This window comes from Nuphar pumila, chromosome 7, assembly GCF_984573655.1.
Source record: "Nuphar pumila chromosome 7, dmNupPumi1.hap1.1, whole genome shotgun sequence".
In the NCBI taxonomy this organism is placed as follows: Eukaryota; Viridiplantae; Streptophyta; class Magnoliopsida; order Nymphaeales; family Nymphaeaceae; genus Nuphar; species Nuphar pumila.
The window spans coordinates 129,021,383-129,048,166 of NC_143255.1; the positions used below are offsets into that span (position 1 = coordinate 129,021,383).

The following is a 26,784-nucleotide window of genomic DNA, read 5'->3' on the forward strand; positions in this document are numbered from 1 at the left end:
TTCTCGTAGTGTAAGATCCAAATTCATGCATCTGAGAACAATCATAACATTCACTTTCCAGTTCTTGAAATTAGAATCGCTACAAACATGGATGAAATTAATGTTTGCAGATATCATAGAAGCAGAGGTATTAACTAAACAAAGAACAAACAAGCTCAGGATTAATATATATTTTCACATGCAATAATATAAAATAACATATTTAAACAGTGGTGAAACCAATTACAAGATAAACAACACAACATTGACACTTAGTCTTTAAATAAAAATGTCAACTTGTAAGTGGTACTCTCAATACAGTAATCAAAATATGAACAATCAGTCATGTCAAACAACGAGCTTTTCTTTAGACCGACTCATTATTCACATAGAAAATTGAATAATTGTCTCATATTTATTACTAAAAGTATATATTTATGCTCGGTCAAATAGTAATCTTTCTTTGGGTCGATCACTATTCGCATGAACTGCAAAAATATAATCATCACAATATTACAAAATGAATTAACCTACACAACAGAGGTTATTTTAGCAACATATTGATTCAATTAATTCAATTTAAAACATTAGACCTAGAATTAGAAATAATACTAGCATTCAAATATGTCACTACATGCACATGAACAATAAGGCAAGCATAATAACATACATGGGTCGAAAAGTAACTGAATATCGACCCACTAAAGTGACCCATAATGTACGCCAAATAGCCCTACAAAAATCCTTAATATATATATATATATATATATATATATATATAAAGGCATAGTGCACAGGTCCGGCCAATTGGGTCTGGTCGAACCCACCAGCGGGTTCCAAATCTGGTCTAACCCAATCCGGGTCAGACCCAACAACTATGGGTGGTCGGGTGCTAGTCCAAAAAAAAATGGATCGAGCCTGACTCATAAATAGGTCTAACCTAGTTCAACCCCTCAACTGAATGGGGTTGAACCAGACAATCAGATTATTACCCATCCGAATGTGACTTTAAACTGGCCTGGCTCCGAACCGGGTGCCAAACCAAAATCGGGTCACGCATGAGGCCTGAACCCATAGAAGCACAGGACCGAATAGGTCCAATGGAAGAAAGTTGAACTGGCCAAGGGCACCTAGGCAGGCTACCCAGAACCGGACAGTTGATCTGGTCTTGGGCACAGAGGTTTACTTTGGTAAAGCATAGGATCGAACCAGCCTTGTACTTAGAGGTCGTATCGGCCAGGACCATACGACCGAATCAGGCCCCAGACCCAAAAACCAAACTCGGCCCATGTCTCTTGGTTGAAGGCTAAACCAGACCAAACAAAATGCCCGAATAAGCCCAGTACCAAAAGTTTGACTCCTACAGAAGGGCCGAATTGGCTCAATCGGCAGAATCAACTAAATATTGAATCGGCTTGCCCAATACAGCCGATCGAAAGTGTGTCAAACCAGCTTGCACCCAATGCCTTAACCGAACGATTCGCTGAACCGTGAAACCCGTCGACAGAGTGCCAAAACCTGACTGTGACTGTCGTCGGTTGCTAGTGATAGATCAATCCAGCCCAAGACACTGGCGAACACTCACGATCCGATGAACGACCGAAACCAAACAACCGATGGCTGCCGAGAATGACTCTGTGTGGCCGATGAATCGATTACCTCCGGCAATGGCTAAAAAAAAATAGCCCTGAATGCCGACGGGCTCAAGTTTGGAAAGGGTGACTGCCCTCCCGTCCTCCAGTAGATGGTGTCCAACCGGCGAAGAGGTGAACCAGATGCCAACTGTCGTTGTCCCTCACAAGACTCCTGGTAAGGGCAGAATCCAATGGATGACTGAACCCTTAAGCGATGACAATCATGAATGGTTCAAGGGGAGTCGACGAACATAGCATATCCGAAGATGGCTGAAATCGACTCCGGATGCCGGTGAATATGCATATGTCTGTTGTGTCGACCGTCCGGCAATTAGTGAAAGAGAAGGGTCTGACGCCCCTTTCGGTCTGGAGGTCTGAAAAGGGGAAGGTCCCGATGGCCCTTCCGTTCTGTAGGTCTGAAAAAGGGAAGGACTCGCTGACCCTTTCGATCTGAAGGTCTGAAATGAGGAAGGGCTCGACGGCCCTTCTGATCTGTGCAATCTAGTACACCTAAGAGGAAAGTGTTGAATGACCATTTCCATCCAACTTGCTGACACAGAATAACCTAGCCACTGATCATATGGGATCGGCACCATAAAAAAAATCAGTAATAAAATCATATTTTTAACGATTTAACGGGAACAAAATTGCTCTGATACCAATTGTTGAATTTAGAAATCCACCGAAAACTAAAGAGGATCGATTTACATGTTCTCGTTAAATCATTGAAATGAAAAACAAAAACCAAACTTGATACGAAAGCGTACCTGAATCTATTGGTGCTTCGATAGATCGTTGACGGTATAATTTTTTAGAACTTATATATCTGACATTTTTTCTTTCTGTAGACCTAATGAGAGAGAGAGACTGAATTATCTTTCTGACTTATGGGGAGTCTGGAGAGAGGGTCATTATATAAGGTTCGAGGATCATAACCTAATGTGTTTATGAGTCTGTCTCCAATTAATCTCATTCAGAATTGTAGACAGGGCAGGTCTCTCGACATAGTGTATTATATCATATGAGACATCACAGGGGCCAACCAGATTAGATCACATCAATCAGGCCTGAACCTAAGACAACCTTACAATGTGTGGTTCAACGTATGTAGACCCACATGATTTTCTAACATAACATAGTAACAAATATTAGTGATAATTTAAAAAATATTGCAAAATGATATTCAGAAACTCAAATACGGCCAAAAGGAAATATGCTGAATATTATATAAGATGTTTCTTGGGGAAATAGAGAGTTATTTTGTTAATTAAAGAACAATTCAATCTTAATTTTTTAATTTCTTTATTTTCCAATAAAAACATACAAAAAAAAAATAACTTGTCACAAGAATTTGGTTGCTGTTATCTTGCCACTACTAATCAGTTTTCTAAAAAAATATACCTGAGCAAAGTGATGGCAAAGTTTGGTTGAACCAACCAAGTTGAACACTGAGGGAACTAGTAGTTCATAGTCCCATAATACTCCTCTCAATAATGTATGAAACATCCTGCAACCGAGAAATTAACCCCCTTTGCATATGTTTGATGGCCTTGGACTGTGAGATATGAGGGCAATAGGCCTCAGCTGATGGAAATTGGATCAAGTTAAAGGAAGTCTTATTTTGTTAGAAGTTGAAAGAAGAAACAAGCTCTTTCACCAACAAACCAACAAGCAATAAACTACCCCTTAACATATTGGTTGATCACAAGTAGGGGTACAAACAGGTCCAATTTGGGATGGATCTCACTAGATCCGAATCTGGATCCGGATCCAAAATATAAATAGCCGATCTGAAGGTAAAGTTGAATCCGAATATGAAATACATGTCCAGAAAAAATAAAACACAAACATGATATTTACATGCAAAACATGCAATTGGATCACATTTTGATTCGGATAAATTCCAAATCCAACTTAAAATGCCTACATGAATCCGAAAGTAATATGATCGAGTGTATCTGAATCAGATCCAAATGCACATTCAGATTTGACTTAGAGGATTCAAGTCTGGAAATAAAGTCGGACTCTGATTGGATATCCGACCATATACTATCCATTTGCAGCCCTAATCACGAGATATGTTATTTGAGTTCAAACTTCAAATACCAATCTGTTACGGCTATCATAAACTATGCTCAAGAACTTGGTCATGGTTCATACTTTGCTTGACTCCAAACATGCACTTAAGTCTCTGCATTCTAATCCATTTATTATCTATCCATATCATAGTTACCGGAAGCTTCAAAACCTTGCAAGCTTTCATTTGAAGTGTGAAACCACATGCATCTTTTATATTTAAGATTTTGTAAGAAACATTGCGTTCCCTGTTATTGAAAGAAAACTTTTGCTGATGTATGAAAACAAATTTTATGTTAGAAGGAATTTCTTTTGAATTAAATTCTATTATAAAACCAATATATGTTAAGTACTTTGGGCAAAAGGCTTACTGATGAGTTTAAGTAAAAGCACGTGTTAGACCATGAGGGCTTCCGACACCTGGCAATGTTGTTGGAAAAGTTTCAAAATTAACTCCTGTTTATGTTGGGAAGTTCATTATGACATGCATTTTATAAGTTGATTCCTCTCATTTATTTTCCTCTTAAATTCTTTTGAAAACTGTTTAATCTCATATCTAAGGAGAGAATTTTTGGGGTTTAAATAGTTATTTTTATTTAATTTTATTTATAAGTCAAAAAATTACACTCGGCACAAAGACCTGGTTACATTGGCTTAGCCTGTCATACCTACGATCGTCGTACCAGCAGCTTAAAACTCAAGTATATGATCCCCACTCGGGGGTTGCGATTGGAGAGCCAGCCTTCTTTTATCCCCATTACTCCACGAGGCCTTCAGAACTTCAACTGCAACTTGACAAAACCAACGAAACGCTTCCCTTGGACATGGGAAGATCACTGGCTTTCTCTCATATGATCTCAAGGAGCAGATGCAATCCCTGATTCTTCTCAGGCATTGGTTTGGATTTAAGATATTACAAGACCAATTAATGAGATTTACAATATGCCCTCGTTTAAGTACAGCATACTGGAACCCGACTCATTTGGCCCACAAGGGTTCCACTCATCTGGTAGGGGTGATTCATGAATATCACCATGATGGGATTTCACAAGTTTGAAACTCACAGGTGTGGGTTCTTTGCCTTGAGGCCAAAGTTGAGTGAAATCTCAGTGGGCACGAGAAACCTGGGTTTTTACACTAATAAGCTCACGGGCGAGTGAAGGCTTTCCCCAGTTATCGTAGAAAGAAAGAAAGAAAACAAGCAAACAAACCCATTTGATACAAGGCTTGGGTTATTTCATACCAGAAGCATGTTGAAACAAGAAAACAAGCAAACTATGCATAGCGTAGAGATAAAGGCGCTTTTCGATTCTAAGATTTTGATGAGAATTCCCCATGTAGTTTTTGCCAAATCCCCAAAAGCAGATGGAAATTGGCCCTTTATCACTTATCGTGGTATTCTCAAAGGCCTCCATAATAACAAAAAAACTAATATCACCTATTTTAAAAATATCATGTTTTTATCATGACAAAATCACGATAAAAACACATTTATATGGTACAATGCTTTTGAATATCTTTACATTTTCCAAAGAATATCAGAATTTTTAAAGTATCACAAGATTTTACTTCGCTGAGATTTTAAAGAGAACAAGATTAGTGACAACCAGTAAACCACAAATACTCTCTCTCTCTCTCTCTCTCTCTCTCTCTCTCTCTCTCTCTCTCTCTCTCTCTCTCTCTCTGTGGCAGCGCCGTTCTAAAAGAATAAATAAGATTTCCCCACCTTCATGTTGCATGGTTGGGAGGCTCAAACCCAAACGCATGTAGCAAAAATAAGTGTTGGTGGGACTGTGTGAAGATGAGCCCAGGGAAATCACCTTGATTGCCTCGGTGCAGCAGGGCCTGGTTAATCCACCTTGATTGCCTGTGCATATAAAACAACAAGATCGCCCTCACAATCCACAACAAGACTTGTTTGTTATGGAGCATCATCTGCAGCACATCGGCAAGCGAACCAACTAAGCTTCTAGTTTATCAACCTGAGAACCATCCGTGCCTGCCTGATCATGACTTCACATCGTCACTGTTATTTGGATATATGGTGTCGAAAACTACCCTTGCAAACATATGCCGCACTTCCGGCAAGTCACCTTCACCCAAGGCTCTGTAATCTATTTTTATCTTGCGTCGTTTTGGGATGAACCCCCTCTCTCTGCCTCTTCCCACACAATCAAAAATTCTGCACACCTTCCAGTACAAGTTACATGGGATGAATACCTGCAAGCATCACAATACCGTTTAGTAAAGATGCGTCAAACTGGAAACAAAATAATTCTAAGAAATCCTTGTACTCAAATTTCTTAAAGTCAATACTGGTAAGCCATGCAAAAATCTACAAATAAAAGCGATAACAAGCAGCACCAAACATGCAAATACATCAAATCCAAACCAACCTAGCCCCACAAGCAAAATCCAACATGAACAACCTAGTGTATCCCAACAGAGCCTAGTGTATTCCACAGAAGGGGATAGCAGTGAGCAGTGAGAAGACACTGATGTCAAGATCTTGATCCCGACCCTAATAGTAGGTCCTTGCCTACAAAGTCTGTAAGAAATGACACCCTGGAATAGGTTACTACCACTAGCAGACACGGACAATCGATGTAAAAGAATAGGAGAACCACATCTTGTTAACAGTATACAGTGGTCAGCTTCCTTTGTGCACTGGGTTCAGAGTAAATTACCAGGTCTGAGAAAGGGGCCTGCGGATATTTGGCCATAGCTTGTGAAACTGAATACTCATCTGTCATCATGCCCAATGCTGCTTTGACTGATGATGCAAGGTCCAAAACATCATCTATGAATTCCCTATCAGTATCAAATGGTTCGGGTTCCAATAATTCATTCAAACTGGAATCATATGCCTGTTCGATTGTCTTCGCCAAGTTTATTGCTTCTGACAAATCTCCTCCATTGCGAACTGCAAGAGCAAATGCTGACACCACGAAAGGATCACGTGGTTCTTCAGCCAATACAAGATGGAATGCCAATATAGCCACCCTGTGCATATATCAATGGCTGGTAAGTGAAAAATGCACATTTTAACAGGGCAATCTAGAAAGAGGTATCAAATGGAAGTACTGAATTTGCAAACTAGTTAGAAACCTCCAAGATATTAACCCTAGATTCATTCAGCTAAAAAACACTATCATCATCATACATTGGGTGGTTACAAATACTACATTTTCATTTACAAAAACATACTTACCACAAGCAACTATGACAAGGCCTGTCAGGAGCAAGAAGCCTATCTAAATTAGAAAAAAGAGCCTGCAAACAAAACATCCACAGTCAGAATATCGAACTTATATAGTAGAAATTGGATTCCGAAATCAACAATGTAATGTCATCAGAAAATGCTAAATTAGGCTTCAAATAATTTTCCTTTAACCAGAGGTAAGGTTTTGAACATGTGCCTATCTATATCCTTGCTAAGATCAAGAAACAGTATATGCAGATAGTTGAATTTCAGCACAATGTGAACTTGCTTCAGAAGGAAAAGAAAAAGAAAGAGTGCAAATCAAAAGACAATGGAAACATGTATTTTCCTAATGGAACCTATCAAATGTCAACAGTTAGTGCCAGTAATTTCAGTAGAAGAGAACACAAAAAAGTGATGCAAGCCGATCAAGGACTCCATAGAATGCAACTATTACTGGATTAACCATAAGTAAACCAGAAATAATGAAAGCACAAAACACGGAAAACTGACATTGAAGCACGATAGCACATAATAGTTTACACCTTTTTTATTTTTTCATATTTACTAATATGAAACATGCACGTGCACCCAAACACATGCACGCTGACACATGGTGCTGCATATATACACAATTGATAGATCAAAATTAGTAGACACAAATAAATTAGTCTATTAACAATATATAGGGTGTGGAGAAACTTGAACCTTTTGTCTACATAGATATATTAAAGAGGTTATGCGAATATTTACATATAACTCTTGCTCCACAAACAAATTCAATCTTGGAGTTCGTTCAGATTATTATTTTGTGAATTATATTTTAAACAAAGCACCTGTTCAATTTATTTAAGTGCAAGAACTATGGAACTTTGCTCCTATATCACCAGCATCAAGCTCCACCCAACTGGAAGTGTGAATCCAATTCCCAATTTCCAAAGGATGTGACGGACCAAATAGCAGAATCAGGTAACCATATCTCAAGAACATGAATGACATTCTCTTCCATAATATCTTACATAACCCTTTAAAGACTTACCGTATCGAGCACAGAAAATTAACAAAAGAAGGAAGCCAAGGATTACTAAGCATACATATCTTGGGTTATTTCATACCAGAAGCATGTTGGAACGCTTATCACGCCTTCTAAACCCTTGCGAGACAAAATATGATGCCTGTGTGTTATAGATATGCCAAATCATCAGAAGAGAGTACATCAATGGACATAGTAAATCAAAGATAGGACCATAGGAAAGGCCTCACGTACTTGTATGGGAAGCAGAATTTCCAAAAGCCCATATTTCCAAAGCAATCTTAATGAAGCTTCTGCAGATCCAAATGCTAGCATATAGTTCATCTCCATCAGAAGCCTTGACTGCTTGTACAGAGAGAGAGAGAGAGGGTTAGCAATGGCAGATCCTAAGTAAAAAGAAAGAAAGGCCAAAAAACAATCCAACAATCTGCAACCTTGTCAAGTCTCAGTACTAAAGACGAAAAAAACTTCAATGAGTTAGCAGTTTCCTTTGTAAATCGAAAGCCTAAACGAGCCGCTATCCTGATCGCACGTAGAATTCGAGCTGAAAATGGATAAATCATCATGTCAAATGCGTATGGGCAAATAACACAAAGAAAGAAAAAATGAAAAGGGACAAATCAAAGCGCGAGAGAAACAATGGAATATCACAGCTATAACCACACATGATGTCAGAGAAAAACACTAGCATCCTTATTTTGCAGTACAGGCCACTCACCACAATCCTCTTGAAAAGAAGCATGTGAAGGAATTACTGTTCGAACCTAATAGCAGGAAAAAGATGTGAGAATAAGCCCGCATGCTTCATCCAAAATTTAAACAAAAAAGTTAACCTAAAAGCATTTAAAATACATGCACACTTTAGCTTTTTTAATGTCTTCAATGCCACCCATGTAGTCATAAATAAGATTAGCATATGGATCCAGCATCAATCTGCAAAACAAAAGACAACTAAATGAGTTACAACTCATTGAAATACAGATACACACAAGAATGTCCTTAGGATAAAAGCTGAAAGTGCTATCATGACTATGTAATGTCATGAAGAAAATCAATATTTAGACAATTGAAGAAAACTTCCATTTGCAAAATGCTTACCCATTTATGGTGAAATCCCGACCCATACAGTTCCTCCAGCGAGCATAATCATGTTCACTATATCCAGGAGGTTTTGTGAAAAAATAACTTAGGTCTCTGCAAGATTGTTTTCCAATAGTTCTAAAGCTTGATACCTGGTTCAAAAAGAAATTCAACGTGGAAAACTTCAGCAAGCAAAAGCAAGCACCCAAAAAAAAAGTATGGTGCCTTCTCAGCAATATGGAAGCAGTTCTCAAGTTAATATACAAAAGTATTAGATCTATCAAACTCAATGTTTCTCATTGATATTTGTTAATGTCACCAAAATCAATTGAACTGATCTAATTCAACCAACCCACTCCAAGTTTTCAAACCAATTAAACACAAGACAAGAAGAAGAGCCTGGTTTTTGTCAGTTAGTAGGGCATTGAAGTTGGGGCCTTGGATCGTTATTGGCATTCCCAGGCAGAGCTAGATTAATTAAAATAAGAAGCACTCTGTATTACACAAAAGTAAGTGTGGCCAACTACCATAGAGGTTGGCGTTTTGGGACATCACCCTAGAAGAAATCTCACCTCAAGGGAGCTATCAGAGTGGAAGGATTTGATGAAGGTCCTTGAAAATGATGAGTATGGATGAGGATGAGGATAGCATTTACCCGTTATGTGATAAATCAAGTAAACCCGCTTGTTGTTTCCTTTTGGAATCTTATGTCTTCCCAATTCCTCAAGGTGTGATCTGAGGTAGAGGTCCTAGGCAAAGGCCAATGTTGTTTCCAAATTCCTCATCCATATCTTTATATTAGGCAGCTACTTAGATTATATTAAAGCACATGGCAAGTCATTTCTCTTTAAATCTTTCAGCTAAAGAGACCACTTTCAAGCTCAGCTCGACAAAGCAGTTGATGCTGGATTCTTGTGTCAGGACAAATGGCGAAAGGTGGAGATATATTTGGAAATGGTGACATTTATAGGTGTAGACACCCAAAAATTTTTTACTTCCCAAACCAACATTTTCGTTGTTCCATGGCACACAGACATGCTATGGCTCGTCGAAATCTGGGTCTTGCTTGTGCACATTCACCAGAATTCGGGGTGTAAACTTTGAGATATTTCATCATTGGTGAAAAGTATGAAGTATTTTGGGAAGGAATCTTTTGGAGGCTTTTTCAAGTCATTCGAGCACGTTAGAGCACATTCGAGCTTTTTCTAGTATGAGGAGAGTGTTTTCTAAAACTTTTCTACAAGTTCAAGGCATTTTGGAATATTTCAAAGTCCAAAATGGCATGCTTTGGAATATTCCATGAATTTCAAGAGTTTTTCAAAAGATGGACAAGTATCATAGTCACAATTGTCGTTCTCGACATTGGAATATCTCGGGAGATTTTCAAAATACTTGTTTTTTTGGAAAAGTCTCAGAAAATATCAATCTTTTAGAAAATATTATAAATAAATATATAATAAAAATATTATGAAAAACTATGAAAAAATACATATATTGGTAGGTTATGGTACCTTAGCATAGAAATATACACTCACAAACAGTCGGATATTAAGGTGGAGGGATAATGACTTATATGATATTAATCTTAAAAGAAAGGGGGAATATTAAGGTGGAGGGAGAATGACTTACATGGCATTAATGTTAAGGGTAAAAAGAAAGGGACAAAAAATAGTCCCATATCGAGGAGGAGGAGGAACAATTGCCTCTCCCTCTTCTATTTAAGAGGCTTGTTCCCCCTATACAGTGCACATTCGAATTTAAAGAGGTTGTCCACATTGAGACCCGTGAAATGTAGCCCTTGTTTATTAGCTTTTTCCGAAAAGTGGGCTTTGCAACTACCAATAAAAAAAAGCAGGCTTTTCAATGCTCTTGATTTTAATTTGTTTCTTTTGGTGTGTTAGAGTGCTTTTTTATCTGTGATTGTAATATCGCGTATTTTCACACTTAGCCATTTTAAGATTTTTTCGAAAATTTGGCTAAGTCCGAGAGAAAAATCGTTTGAACCTCGATTTTAAATTGATGTTTTTGAGTTTGGGTTTGACCCAGGTCTCATCAACTAGGTCTAAACGAGCCAAACGAAACATGAGAAAAAAGTTTTATTTTTTACCTTTAAATTCGAGCAAAATTCGGGTTATTTTTGGGCAAAATTCAGAATTTCGTAGTCATGTCATATATCGTTGGACGCGTCTCAAAATTCTGAGCGCAACAATGTCTTGTTTTCCTTATTCCGAGTTCTGGTTTGCCCGGAAATCGCATTTTTCTGAAAATTGAGCAGTTTGTCGAAACAAATCTGGAGTTGGATCAGATTGGATCTAAGGCCTACGATCCAAACTAATATGGATTTGGGTCTTATTTAAGTCCTACTTTAGTCTGGATTTAATCTAGATCTTGATCCATTTCCGTTTTGAGTATGTATTTGGATCTTGGACCCAGATCCAAATCCAAATCTAAGCCCAAAGTTTTTTCCAGCTTTAAATCAAATATAAAGCTTTATTTTGGGGTTTAATAAGGTTAGGAAACCTTCTGGATTAATTTGGTTATTTTTGGGTACCTTTAGATAATTTTTAATTAATTAATAATTAATAAATTAATTAATTAAATCATATTAATTCCAAATTTTATTTTTGGGGCTAAGTAGGACTATTTAAAAGAGTCATTATTCCAACTTAAGAGGGGTTAGGAAAGAGTTTTAAAAGGACTGAAAGTTTTTGTTTTGAAAAGTCAAACATTTGCTAGTATTTCAAAAAATTAGGAAACAAAGAGAGAAAGAGATCCACTTTTTGGGAACTCTCTCGGAGAGGGCTGGAGAAGGAGGGGCGATCTCCCTTATGGGTTCTATGAAAAGACTTCAACAAGAGAGAGAAAAGAAAAAGAGAAGGAAAAAAAGAAGGGGGAGAGAGAAAGTAAGGAAAATAGAGGTAAAAGGGGGAAGAAGAGGATATTTGATCTTTTTCAGCCATCCAACCCATGATCCACCATTATTTTTCTTCGATTCACGCAAAGGTACGGGTTTCTCTTTTGTTTCGAGTGAGAAAAAGAGCATGAATTCGTATTCCATGCAATGTTTTAGTTAAAAACATGAGAATCGAGTAAATCTGATTATTTACTCTAAGATCCATGGTTAAAATTAATGTATTTGCATCATTTTTTAAATTTATTTTGGGAATACATATATATATATATATATATATATATATATTGGATGAGCCGCCGATTTAGTGTGTCATTGTTTCAAAATAATTTCTGTGCAAGTCTATTCACACGTTAAAAACAGAAATTTGTGCTTTGAATTCAGGTTATAACAGTGTATCAAGTAACATGTTCTTTTTAGTTCCATGTGAAGGCATGCTTATTGGGTTGTGAATTTTTCATATGCCTGCTTGTTTAACCTGTAAATCTGAAATTAGTTTGCTTGTATGGCTCAGCGTGGAAGGACTGGAACTTGCTTGGTCCAGCCCATCAGCTGGGCTAGTGTTGGCTGACAGCAATGTCAGACCCAGCCACGTGACTGGGCCGACATGCTGTTAACAAAAAAAAAAACCAATACATGCTTGCACAACTGCAGGATTATTTGTTTTTACATGCTCACAAAAATGAAATTCTGCGTATGCATAACTGTTAATGGGTATTCATATGCATATTTGAGCATAAAGTCTAAACTCACATGATTATTGGCCACATATTCGGGTTTAATTCCTCTACATTGAAGTTTTGAGCATGTTTTTATATCATTGCTAGGCTGGCTGACAGCCCAGCTGACTCGGCTGGCCTGTCATGCCCTGGCAGACCTGCACAGGCTCGACCTGTGCAGGGTAGTGCAGGGTTTATATTTTACTTTTACCTTGGGCTGGCTGGCCTGTCAGGCCTTGGCCTCTCGGTTAGCCCAGCCATTCGTTGGCTGGGTATGATATAAAAAAAGTGTATATATATATATACAAGATTTATGTTTTTTTTAAATCTGGTTCTCTAAGTGCCCCAGCCAACCTACTGTTGGCTGGGAAACTGGCCCTAACCAGGCCCAGTCAACTGAGTTGGCTGGGTAGGAAAACTGACCCAGCCAACTGAGTCGGCTGAGTTGATTCAGCAGAACCAGCCACTTGTTGGCTGGGCAGGGTATTAAAAAAAATGTATATATAAAAAAGGGGTTTTAATGGTGTGATGAGGGTGTTAAAAATTTTCAGTTTTCGCCCGGATAGATGTTTCAGCTATGTACATGCTAGAGGTTGGTTTCTCACGCTTATGATTGACTTATTTTGCATGACTAATGTGCAAATGCAATGCTAAAATATGTGCATCTTGTGGGTATGTGAAATTTCTAAATTTTGGTTATGATGCATAGGCATGTCTGCATAAGCATTCACATGTTTTAAGTAAATGGATTTATGAGTGAAAAGTATGCATATGATATGAACCTGAGTTGAAGCATGCATATGACAGGAACACTTGCATCAAGTGAAATTATGCTATAGACATGAATATGTGTATTGATTTGGAAGCATGTTCTTAACCCGCATACGTGTGCACTGATGCATATGCTTATGAATTTATTGTTTCATGTGCATCTCAAAAGTTTGTAAATATGAATGTGTTAAAATGTATCATTCGACAATTGTAATATTATATATATTTTATATATATAAAGGATAATACATATTCATATATGGTATATATGCATATGTATTATCCTAATTATATATATAAAATATATATTTATCTATTTATAGGCATAGGGATAGTTTAGACATTTCACAGTTTTTACGCATATTCCATTTGGAATATGTTTGTAATTTTATTTTTTATTTTATTTTTATTTTTCCCTTTTTTTGTGGTTTGCGCCACCTAGGGAGGCTCCCCAAAGAGTCGTTGGGGAGCCTCCAACGGTCACAAATGTGACCGTTGGGGGCTCCCAACGACTCCTTTGGGAGCCCCCTTGGTGGCCCCTCTCTTGTGTTATAAATAGGGGTCTCCCCCTTTGTATTCTTTACTCCTTGGAGGAGCTTATGCTCCATTGTATGGGGTTTATACCCCCTTCTTCCTTCTTCTTCAATAATATTCAACATATGACTTTATGTCATATTTTTGCCCCTTGTGTGGGTTTATGTGTTAGCACATTATATGCTTGTGTTGTTCCCTTTAATGGGTTTATTCGCACTTCATGTGCATGTGTATGGGTTCTTTATTGAACCTAATGTATTCAAAGCCATTTTCTAACAGAATGTGCATCGACAAACATGTGAAAGTAATGCATAGTGGCATGCGATTGAAAATTTTTGCATATGAATGCATTGATGATCAAATGGATCATCTTGAGCTGTGTGAGCCTTCAGCATATGTTGCTCTTTGTTTTAGTTGTGTTATGCATTGCAAAAATCAAATGTGATATTATTGTTTTGTTGCACTATTCTATGTTGCCACGGGTTGTGGTCCCGTGAAGGGCTTGGCATACTGATTTGCAAGCATTATGTTATTAATTCTGCATGTTGATTTACAAATGTGAAAGAGATGAATTAATAACAAGATAAAAGAAAGTAAAGAACAGTGTAATCTATGTTTCCTTGATGTCCCTTCTTTAGTGTGAGAATCTTGAATATTGCGGTTTTGAGGAAACCGTGAGGATACTAAAACTCAGTGTACATTGTTGTTGCTCCTGAACCCGATATTAAGGTTCTTCTCCTTGCCACGATTTTAGGAAGAATCTGCCACTTTGTCTGGAGGTAGGTGTGGCAATCGGGTCAGGTTGGCTGATCGGGTCGGCGAGTTGGTTGGTCAGCATACCTCAACACGAACCCGACCCGTTTATTAAACGGGTTGGCTGTGGCAAATACGAACCCGACCCATTTATTAAACGGGTAACCCGACATGACACGGTTAACCTGTTTAATAAACGGGTCGGGTAAACGGGTTGGCGGGTCGGGTTCGAGTAAACGGGTTGGCGGGCGGGTCGAGGTCGGGTAAACAGGTTGGCGGGCCAGGTTCAGGTAAATGGGTTGACCCGCCCGCCTAACCTGTTTATTAAACGGGTCAGCCGGGTTGGCATACCCCTAACACGAACCCGACCCGTTTAATAAACGGGTTAGGCGGGTCGACCCGTTTATGACACGAACCCATTTAAGCCAAACCCGACTAAGAAGCGGTTGGCGGGTCAGGTTGGTGGGTCGTGTCAGATTTTGTCACCCTTACCTGAGAGTGGTGTGTAGACACAGCTGTTGTTTTGGTATACCAAGAAAAGTGACACTTGTTGATGTTGATGTCCTCGACATTAGATGTTGTTTTCTAATGTTCCGATGGATGGTATTGTTTTCTGATATCGATCGAGGGCTAAGTTTGAAACCCAGTAATAAAATACAAATTGTGTGCTAAGTTATCCTGAGAACCTAACTTGACCTCAGAGATTTTACCCATTTTGAGTATCCGTAGGCAATGATAATTAAAAAGAGAAACTTAAATGTGTGTGCATCCTAATAAGAACATGCATATGAAAGAAAACTTGATTACAGATAATAAATTATGCATGCATTGCATTGAAATAATGCATATTCCTGCTATGCATTAGATCATGCATATTTACTTGTTCCCTTAATTGTGATATATTGATGAATGCATAATGTTGTTCCTTAATGCATGTTAAATGTCTTTAATGTTTAGATTGTGATCTCTATTGTTATTCAATTGTTCCCTCATGTGTAATAATTGTTCTCTGTTGCATGAATGATTAATTGAATTATAAATGTGTTATATTTATGTCCCTCTAAAATATTGCATGAATCTTATTTATGTTTTTTTTTACATATTTGAATCATTAGAGAGACCTATACGCAGGATTCTTTGGATTCTAACACCCTACTTTTTGTATTTTTCGCAACCTCAGATGCCTAGTGGGGATGACTTGCTTTTTAGAAAAGTCACGGGGGGACTACACGACTGCAGGGCATATTCTTGGGATGACGTAGCTCTTTCTTTTTGCTTTCTTACTTTCATTTATTTATGTCTCAGACTCTTTACATTTGAATAAATAAAGTTTGGTTTGATTTGGTTTGGTATGAAAGATGAGTATAAGATCCCTTGTGGTGGTGATTGTGTTTAACTGTAAAGGCCCTGGGTCTCTAGGATTGTTTCTATACTTGCTTTAAAAAAAAATCGTACTTTTCAAGGGGTATGAGTTGAGGTCGTTACAGTGATATAACGCAGTAAAATCACATGCTTTTTTATCCATGATAAAATGCAATAATATCGCAAGATATTCAAGATGAGAAAATTTTTGAAAATCTCACAAAAATATCGGGATTATCACGGATCATGATTATATCGCAAGCTTTTCAAAATCTTGTTGATAATTGTGACTATGTTAAGTATTTTAAAAAAATTGGCTTTCTAGAGGGTTTTTTCTCAAAAATTCATTTTAGCCTCCATATTTTCTCAAAATCCCATTGAAGACTCCCATATATGCCTTATTGCTGCCTTGGTCCTTAGACCAAGTCTAGCGACAATGTATTGCCGCTAGACCAAGTCAAGGACCAGGCCTAGAAGCAGTGCACAACATTGCCACTAGACCACCTGCATTGCCGTTAGGGTGGTCGAAAGACCAGCCTAGCGGCAATCATATTGATTACCACTAGGTACCCTAGCAACAAATGCAAAGTTTGCTGCCAGGGTAGCTTTTTCATAGGTGGGTGAGGCTTGGGCAAAGGCCATAAATAGCTGACCTTTTGCCCCTTGGCTCCTCACTTTAGAGTCCTTCAAGGTTCCTCACCTTAGGTCCTTGTTGAGTTTGTGAGAAGAACTCTTGAGTTCTCTTTCCTCTCTCATGAGAATTGAAAACCCTAAAATGGGGATTCTCCTCTTTTCTATTTTCTTGTGCACGTGTTCATGCTCAAGGTTTCTCACTTGAGCTTCTTGTTGAGTTTGTGAGAAGAACACTAGGATTCTCTTTTCTCCCTCTTAAGGATTGAAATCCCTAAAAGAGGAATTCCCCTCTTATCTTCTCTTTTCTATTTTCTTGTTCTTATGTCCGTGCTTGAAGGCCTTGGTAGCACCATCCTTCTTCCTTCTTGCCCTTTGCTTCAGGAAGAGGATTCTCTAGGTAATTTCCTATTTTTTTCACTAGGCTAGGTAGCTTATAGAGTAAGCTTCTAGGTGGTTTGCTACTTAGGCTAGTTTTCCTACTTGGTTCTCAACCAAGTCAAGAAGAAGGTTAGAGTGCATAGAGCTCTACCTTCGCTACTAGGCTAGTTTTATTTTTGCCTCTCCTTTGCTTAGGATTTTTTCACGTTCCCACAAGAGAAAATACTAACTAGTCATGCTTAGCTAGGAATTTACTTTTTTCAAGCATAGTAAAGTAGTTTCCTACTTATGAAGGCATGTTCCCATGTAGGATATCCAGAGAGAGTAGAGAAACTCTGCTGAATTTTTGGCTCTCAGCTGGGTAAAGAGACTTTGTCGAATTTTCAAGCAAGGGTTAGGGCTTCGTATAGCCCGAGTAAGTATCCTTCCTCTTTACTCTTTGATTATTTTATTGTCAATTTTTTTTTCTACTCACTTTAGCTAATATGCACACACTTGTTTGTGTCTATTTAAACCCTGGGTGGGTCCGCCACTCTAGGCTTACTTCACAAGTACTCGAGGAAGCTTACGAACGTCAATTTTCAAGAAAGATCTCAACCTTTATCGAGTTATACCTTGCCATTTGGAGAGGACCGACTTGATCTCGTACCAAAAAAGATCCCATATTTTTTGTAAGAAACAAATTTCAAAGAAATATTTTGTAAAATTCTCTTAAATAAAATCTTATATTTTCAAAAGGATTTTTAAAATCCTACAATAGGCTTGGTTGTACATTTGGCTGGCATGTAATTAAAGGACTCCATGATTTCGGTAGTCATCCCATGGAAATACACATTAGGATCCAGCATATTGTTTATATCTTTATGATAAAAAAAACGGTCATATTAGGGTCAGATAATTCTTATTCTTAGACTTTCTTTTGTTTTCATATTGTACTTGATGACATCTCATAATCCTCATTTTCTTTTGAATCATCTACTCCCTCCCCTTGGCCTAAGGTTGCTAGTGTTGGATGAAGCAAGAGTTGTCTAACAACAAATGGGACCTACAGATTCCTGGTCTGTTGTGCAAAATCTTCTTGTAGGAGCTATCACTCCCAGCATCCAATGAGCTGCCACTGAGCTTTCTTTGTCTTTACGGTGTACTAGGAATATGACACATATAAGATGATTTTCATTAATCTAGATAACTTTTCTTTATTTTCCTATTTTTCAATTTCAGGATCCAACTGATTTTGTCAAAACCAGTTCTAAATTTTTCCATTCAAAAGAAAGCATTCAAGAAACACAAACCTCCACAATGGAATCATCTATGTGCACATGGCAAATGGGGAACCTTCTCCCAATAATCTCACACCTTGAGAATGTTTTCTTTACCTGTAAGTAAACAACAAAAAATATTTGAGAGAATAACTCATGCTGGAAACCCCATGTCATCAAATTGAAGACATATTAGTTTAAATAGAAACAGAGAATGCTACGAGATGAAAATAATACAAACAAAAAACATGCAAGTATAGCACTCAACTATGTGTTGGATGAACAATTTACCAGTCAGCCTAAATCAAAGCATTATTCATGCAAGAGTGAGTTAAACCAAGAATGCAGTGAAAAGAAAACAAACACATTATGATGCTAAAAAAGAAAGGGATGCAATTTTTTACAGGATGCAAAGGGCAATGCCAAAATTACCATGCAGTGTAACAATGATCGTCAGAACTTGCACAGACAACATATATGATCCATACATATTGGTTGAGATATTTAATAGAGTTGCCAGAGCAAGAAATGATGAGAGAAAAGATACAAAAGCAAGAGGCAAGAACCAAGTGTTTTAGAAAATGCTCCAATGCATGAAGTGTAAAGCATTTAGTAAGCCTAAGGGAATCCAAATAGGAAGAGATAGTGGAAGCAATTAGGAATTGAGAAGGAAGTAGTGGCTGAAGCATGTATTTTTACTTAAAAGTAAAACTTTAAGCTTCATTATCAAAATATGCCCACCATAATATATAGGTTTGTAGGTGGCTGTTCAATGTCCAAAAAGGAAATACAATTTTTCTGGCACGGGAAACACAGTTCTAATGTTAAACAAACTCAATTTTCATATTGAGAGAAGTACGCTTTAACCAAAGCTTCAAAAGCATGCAGTCTCAAACTTCGGAATTCTAAAATTCTAAAAGGATCTTCCGGTAAGAATGGTCTTGAGACACCCGTCCTGAAAGCAAGCAAATAAAGCAATACAATTATTCTAGTGGGCTTATTCACCAAACGGAACGTTTAAAAAGCAACCAAAAAGATGTGATTAACCATACGCAGTTCTATATGTACCATATAGGGCTACAGCAAGGGAAGGTTCATTATTGTACAAGCGATATAATTTGCATTATTGCATTTACCATCTGAACTTAGTAAGCCTCTTTCATTTATTCGAAAAAAGAGAGTACTATGTTTGCCACCTGAAGTTATACATACGTAATCAAAGCCTAGTTAAAGGGAGAACCAAAAGCGCCTTGATTTCACTGAACAAGCAATTAAAGTATCCTCAGGATTCTTGCAATAAATTAGCAATTTGGCATCCCCACTCATATAATTCTCATTATCTATTCAATTCAATCGATTAAGAAGCAAAAGATCACGATAAACATTTTAGCAGAACAGAGACGGAACCTCATGAAGATCTGCTGAAGTTATAACATCAAAATCTTTAGGGATTCTCCTCAAAATAAGATCTCGTACACAGCCACCGACAAGATAGACCTCATACCCTGCAAGATGAAGAAGCAAACAGAAATTATATACAGAGTTATCAAATCACAAATCACATTGTTTTGATGCTATCGAATCCGCGTACAAACGCGCTACCTCTCTTGCGGAGTTCATTGAGCACCAACCTCGTCGGCTTCGCGATCATCGACGTCGTGATCCCGAGATCCTTCGAGCTCAGCTTCTTCCACGCGGGAGCACCCGATACACCTAAACCTCCACCGGAAGACATTAATCAAACGCCATTAGAACCAGAAACGCAACCAAAGAAGGCACACGGAATCCGCATTCGCAAGCCCTAAAATTCAGATAGGAGAACAGAATCAAAGAAAAGAGATTATCGGAAAAAAACTGACCCGAAGCCGAAGCCGAGCCCGTTCCGTTGGGCGATTGCCGGCCTTCGACGACGGCGGCCCTCTCGGGCCCGGCTGCGACGGTCTCAACCATAGAACTGTGGCGAAGCTGTGCAGAACGAAGACGACGGTGAGGAGGAGGAAAGAAAGAGGAGGGAAAATGGGAGGAAGGAAGGCGTTTGAAGGAAAGAGTGGGGGAAAAAACCAGACCTTGCGGGCGCAGTAGACGAGAGGAGGGCGGCGGAAGGGGAAATTGGACGACTTGCAGGCGATTCCCAAACACGTGAACGCCATTCCCACGAGCTCGAGTCCTCACCATCAAACCCTAAAAAGGGTCGGAAACGGAATTACCGGGAAATCTAAAATGCCTTCCGGAGGGAAACGCGAGGCTTTCTGGACCGTATATATCCAAACGCCAGGAGATAGGAAAATGGGTTTGAGGGACATTGGGGAAATATCGGACCCGATCGGGTTCAAATCGGGCGGACCTTGGAGCGTCGGGCCCCTAATCCGGCACCAAATGTCTTCTAGTATGTTCCATTTAGGTAGGGATGTTAATGAATGGGATTTTATCCGACACCGATTCGGTTTAGTTGCATTTGGTAAGCCAAAATAATTGGATGCGGAGATGGTTTTGAATTTTGGTTATCAAATCTGATAAATATCAGAATTTGATGGATATCTGAATCTGTTTACATGTAAAAAAAACTAATTTGGTATGAGCTTTTCACCATTCAAATCCAAATTTGAATCTGATTATAGTATTGGTCACATCAGATCGGAAACCGAACCATTTACATCCCTAGATGTAAGGATGTAAATGGATCGGATTAAATTCATATGTAGGTATTACTGGAATCTAAATCTGATCTGCCCTAATTGGATCTGGACCTGGATTAATGAGATTTAGATGGAAGAAAAACCATTAACGACCCTGGATACCATGGATAACATAATCGGACATGCGTTCTACATATATTATAAATTCAAACGTGTCTCGGATTTGGTTCATACTGACTCCGATACAGAAATGAATGTAAACTCTAAAATCCAACCCAAATCTGATACAGTCCGATGTGATACAGCTTATTGAATTCAAGTAAATTAATTGAGATTCATTCATATATCTGATCTGCAACTGTACTTCAATGGGAGCTATTCAATGACACAAGTTGAATTCTGGGATCTTCTTGGTGAAGGAAAATATCTTAAGGGTTTGTTGAAATGAAGGGGCTTTCATGGGAAAAGATAGAGATTTCTAAAAATCCTACCGGCTCAACCTTTCCGTGATAATGCTTTCATAAATAATTTACACATGATAAGTAGTTGTTGATGTGAAAAACTGTGGCCCACTTGTGCCAAATTGACACTTTCATGCAATGATGATTTAAGGCATGTTTGCTTTGGTCATAACTGGAATGAACATTCACACATGAAAAAATAGAAGCTCAAGGTAAATCGTGTTACCAAGGTTAGCAAGATTCAAGGCAAAAGCAACAATCACAAGATCTTGAGAAAATTCAAGAATCAGAAGGCATTGCAAACATGTCCTTAAGTCACGTTTGGAAACAAGAAAAACTCTCATAAGAAAAAAAATTGCATATGAGAAGTTTTCATATGATAATTTTTCTAAAATAAAAAATTTTCACTTGTTTGTGTAGCATGAGAAAAATAAAATAAAAAATCTTTAAAAATTTTAGAGAGATGAGGAAGGGGTAGTGGTAAAGCTTCTCTCGTTTTTTGAGAGGTGGGTGATGATGGTGGGTGGTGCTAGTGGTGGTGAGATGGATGCTGGTGGTAGAAAATTATAGTGAGGTGATGGTGGTAGAGCTTCTCTAGTGTCATTTTTCGGGATGTGGTTGGTAGTGATGGATGGTAGGGAGGGCAGTTTTCTAAAAGGTGGGTGGTGTTGAGATGGATGGTGGTGATGGTAGTGGTCAAAAATCATCATGGGGTGATGGATCTTTTTCGGTGCCATTTTTCGAGAGGTAGGTAATGATATGTGGTAGTGATAGTGGTGATCAGATGAATGGTAGTGATAGATAATGGAAGATCATCATAGAGAGGGTGATATTTCAAGAGATGGTTGGTGGTGGTGGTGATTGTGAGATGGTGAGTAGTGATGGTGGTGGTAATGATTGTGAGATCATCACAACTTTCTCTTAGTATAAAACATTCTTTCACCTCTTCTTATGGAGGATTGTTTTCTATTAAAAAGTATGCTTTTTAAAAGAAACTCTCTTGTTTGAAATGATCAAAAAAATTGTAAGAAATTCTCAATTTGTATCACTTTTCCTACATCTCTCTTACTTTCAAACATGCCCTTAATGTTTGTTTCACTCATTGTGAGAAAGATGTCACCTCATCAATTTCCCATGAAAATTGCATGCGTAACAAACATGGTTTTTGTTACACCAACTCAAGGGAAATCTCTTTTGAAAGAACCACTTTTGAAAGGAAAGTGATTTCCCAAGAGGGGAGGTATGATTCCATTTTGACAAGAAAACTGATATTTATCATTTATGATGTGGGTCCCATCATATATTTCTCAAAGACATGCTTGTTTTGCCTTTTATTGAAAAAAAAAAACTATTCCTTATTGAAGAGAGCCTTTTTCATGGTAAAAGAGCATGAAACATAAGGGCATGAAACAAACGCCTTCATTACATTTGAATCTCTCGAATTGAAGATCCAAAAATTTCATTTTACAGATCTTTAACTCTAAAATTAGAGGATCTCTAATCCAAACCTCCTTCCTCATTCATCATCAAACTAAAGATCCATGGATTTTGGTGTCTTTTAAGCTAAAACAAGGATGTCAGATCTTTGGATCTAAGATCCTTTGTTTGTGAGGAAGTTGAATCACAACGTACAGGTCTTCATCTGCTTGTCTTCGACCATATATAGAAGTTGTGTTCCAAAGTGCAAAGTTGGTTAAATTAGTTGTGCAAACAAGATGGACACACATGGATAATGTGTTGGATAACTTTGTTTTGGATGGTACAACTCAATCCCCCAACAATATGAGTGTTTTAGCATGTTTATTATGGACATTAACTTCGGATCTAGATCTAAATATTTTTTTTTAATTTGAATAATTTGATAAAAAATAATAATTGATATTTTTTTATGTATAAATGCTTTAATCAATGCCATATTAAATTTAATTATGAAAACATAATGAATGAGAGCGTCGGGAACCCCTCTCCCCTGACCTTTTTTTTAATAAACTGTTTTCCATCCTTGTTCTCTTCGTAATAGGGGTGACGGTATATTATGGATGCAGTGGATGGCGTTCTACCCATACGCCGTGTCCAATGTTTGTTACATTACATGTTCTTTTTCGTCCTGTGCAATGTGCAAGACGCGCCATCAAACATCCCTAAAAGTTTTTAAAAAAATTCAAGAAAATATTGGCATATAAAAATTAAAAAATATGAAATTATATAAAAAATAAATAAATTATGATCATAGCTTCAAAATTAAAAAATCATGATATTTGAAAAATATTGAGATATATATTTTTAGACTATATCAGCTTTCTAAATTATCATGACAAAAAGTTCAGAATTTTCAAAGTAGCAACAGCCTGTGGTTATAGGGCTGCCTAGGGTTCGAATTGGGTTGGACTAGATGTGTCCTAACCTGGAAATCCAACTCTGACATGCTTGTACGTGGTCTAGATCTGGGTCCAACTGTACTTTGATTATGTTGGACCAGATCCAATTAGAGTTCAGACGGTAAGAACCAGACCCATTTAATAGGATTTCTCTATCTTTTTGCCCTTTTTCCTAAAGATCCTTAAATGTAAAATTCACAGATCCTAATGAGATCTTGGGTGGGACACGGGTCTGGTTTGTAAAATCTCAATCTAAGCTGAGGTCCATCTACCGCTTGCATCTCACAGGACTGACCAGAGTTCAACTTGTTCACCAACCATAGTCTTGGTAATTAGGTGTTTCACTTTGGCTGGACTGGATCTGCAATGCATTGGATCCGTGTGTGTCGTTGAAACCGGCAAACAAAACACACAGGACCCAGACCGACAGAGAACACATAAGCTAAAAAAGCACAAAATATAAATCAGAAACAAGGCCCACTGAATGGATATAGTAATTAATCCATCAAGAAACCAATCCTTAGTCCAGGGGTGCAAACGGGTTAGATTTGGGATGGATCCTGCTAGAAATTTAAACAGCAGATCTGAATTTGAATTAGATCTGATGATTTAAGTTGAATCCAAATCCAAAATACAATTGATAATATTCGATCCAGAAAAAATAGAAGAAAAGCAAGTTATTTACATGTAAAAAATGCAAAGATATTCGACCAAATTCAAAATAAAATTAATGATCTGGATCCAACCAGAATCCGAAAGTAATCCTACTGAACCGTTCCAAATCCAACCTGAATGCACATTCAAATTTTACTTAAAGGATCTAAATCTGAAAATAACATTCAGATCGAATATCCAGCCATATCAGATCTATTTGCAGCTCTACCTCAGTCTGTTTCTCGGTCACAAAAATACGGTATCATGTAACAAGTGACTCGAATTCTGCCCCAAGGGGTTGGCATAGTGCGGGCTGGGGCCTTGGCTGCTAGATGGGCAGTCAAGGTTTGATTAATCCTATGAGTGTCGCCCTTCTGCGCAAGCCAATGCATAGCATAGGCTCTGGAAGTAGAGGTCCTAGCCTCGGAGTTTTACGCTGCCAGCCCGATGACCGTAGGTATGCAGGTCGAGCCACCGTGGCCAGCAGGGCCGTACCTGTGTTTTATGGGGCCTGAGGCAGAGGGAAAAAAATGGGCCCCGTATTAATAGTAGGAGGTTGGGGGAAGGGCTTCGAAATTTTTTGAGCCCTTATTAAAAATGGGCTCCCTAAAAATAGGCCCTCTATTGATATTAGGAGTTCGGGGGCAGCGCTTCAGAATTTTTTTGAGCCCCCTATTAATAGTAAGAGTTCAGGGCAGCACTTCTAATTTTTTTGGGGTCCCTATTGAAAATGAAATCCCTATTAAAAATGAGCCCCTAAATTTTTTTTTGACCCAGGGGCCCTGAGGCCCAAGTCTCATTGGCCTCTTGACAGGTCCGGCTCTGGTGGCCAGGTCTTCATGCATGTCGGGTGCCGTTTTTCAGGTTATAAATTCAAAAAAAAAAAGTGACTAGTTTAATTTGTTTTTCAAAAAGTAGGTTACAAAGACAAATTTTTTTAATCAATAAAAACTTTTTTGATATGTTAGTATATAAAATTTCTTTACTACTAAAATATTATTAAAATCAAGGTCGTGTCAACATGTCACATGAATCCACAAGTTTGTTTCCACCAAGTTCTTGCTCTGTAGAAGTGGCTCTCTGCCTGCAAACGGAATCTTTGTTTTTTATAATCAAGCTGGGGTTAGGCAGACCCCCACCTGTTATTCATCATACCATTGAGATTCGAACTTGCAACGTTCCAACACAAGGTGACAGCTACTACCAAACAAGCAGAGGCCCAGTTGGTGAGTGCAAACGGCATCGCCAGCGACACACGTTTTAGGTGTCCCGCCGAACACCTTCTCCCTTTTCGTGAAGCACTGGAGTGCAGAACACATGAGACAAAAAAAACAAAGGTGTGCTTGGCAGCAATATTCAGACATATGACTGTTCTTTTTTTATCTGAAAAAGCAAGCTGGGGTTAGTCAGACCCCTACCAGTCATACAACTATATCATTGGGTTTTGAACCTGCAATGTCCCAACACAAGGTGACGCCCACTGGCTGCTCTTAATTACCAGACATGGGGAGTCCCCCATTGGTACAGACGTGACTGCTCTATGTAGTCCTGTCTTCGCGCAGTCAAACGCCCCCTTAAAGAAGTGTTACGAGCTGCTCACTTGACGGCCCAGCCCAAGTTCATTTTAAACCGGACTGACTGGCAGGTTGACAGTCCGGGCCTAAGCTCAGTATGGGCCAGGTTGATGTCCAAGATGGCAGCCTAAGGAAGCAGATCAGGTCATGCTGAAAATGAGCATTTTTGCTCATGCTGACATCGTGGCCATCCGATTTGCATTTTAAAAAGCTTAAAATTCAACAAAACCACGTGGCATTCATCCAAAATGCAAACAGACGGCCACGATGTCCGCATGAGCAAAAACGCTCATTTTCAGCATGACCTGATCTGCTTCCGCAGCCTAATGCCCAGTCCTACGTCATCTCCTCGCTTCCTTTCGAACATTATTTTGTACAGGTGGCAGCACCAGGAACCGGGAGCTTGATTTATGTGTAGTATCCTAAGAAGAAAATGCTTACTCAATCAGTCTGAAATTCTCACTCAATATAATGCCGTTATGCCACCGATGTTGTTTTGGGGGAAATTCGCTGTAGGGGAAAATCTGGGTGATATTTTGAAAAATCTGGTTTTATTCATAGAAATCTATGAAATTTTCAAATAAATATAAATATAAATATAAATATAATATATATAATGAAAATAGCACAACAACCATTTGTGATATTATGCTGTGATAAAAACATGACATTTTAACCAACGGGGCTCTGCTTGTCTGGTAGGAGCAGAGGTTGCAGGTTCAAAACCCAATGATATAGTGTAACTGGTAGGGGTCGG

General features: G+C 38.3%; 1 protein-coding gene across 1 annotated transcript; it reads right to left on the bottom strand.

Moving 5' to 3' along the window:
• Positions 1–5,232: 5,232 nt before the first annotated feature.
• On the bottom strand, positions 5,233–20,556 carry LOC149833492 (uncharacterized). Its single transcript, XM_090015157.1, has 14 exons — positions 20,391–20,556; positions 20,184–20,289; positions 19,927–20,037; positions 19,732–19,829; positions 18,358–18,441; positions 9,023–9,156; positions 8,785–8,857; positions 8,643–8,688; positions 8,359–8,468; positions 8,159–8,266; positions 8,007–8,066; positions 6,901–6,962; positions 6,377–6,692; positions 5,233–5,909 (listed from the first exon to the last, which is right to left on the bottom strand). The coding sequence occupies exons 1-14, from the start codon at positions 20,472–20,474 to the stop codon at positions 5,697–5,699; spliced, it is 1,605 nt and encodes a 534-aa protein (XP_089871283.1). The 5' UTR covers positions 20,475–20,556; the 3' UTR covers positions 5,233–5,696.
• Positions 20,557–26,784: the final 6,228 nt, after the last annotated feature.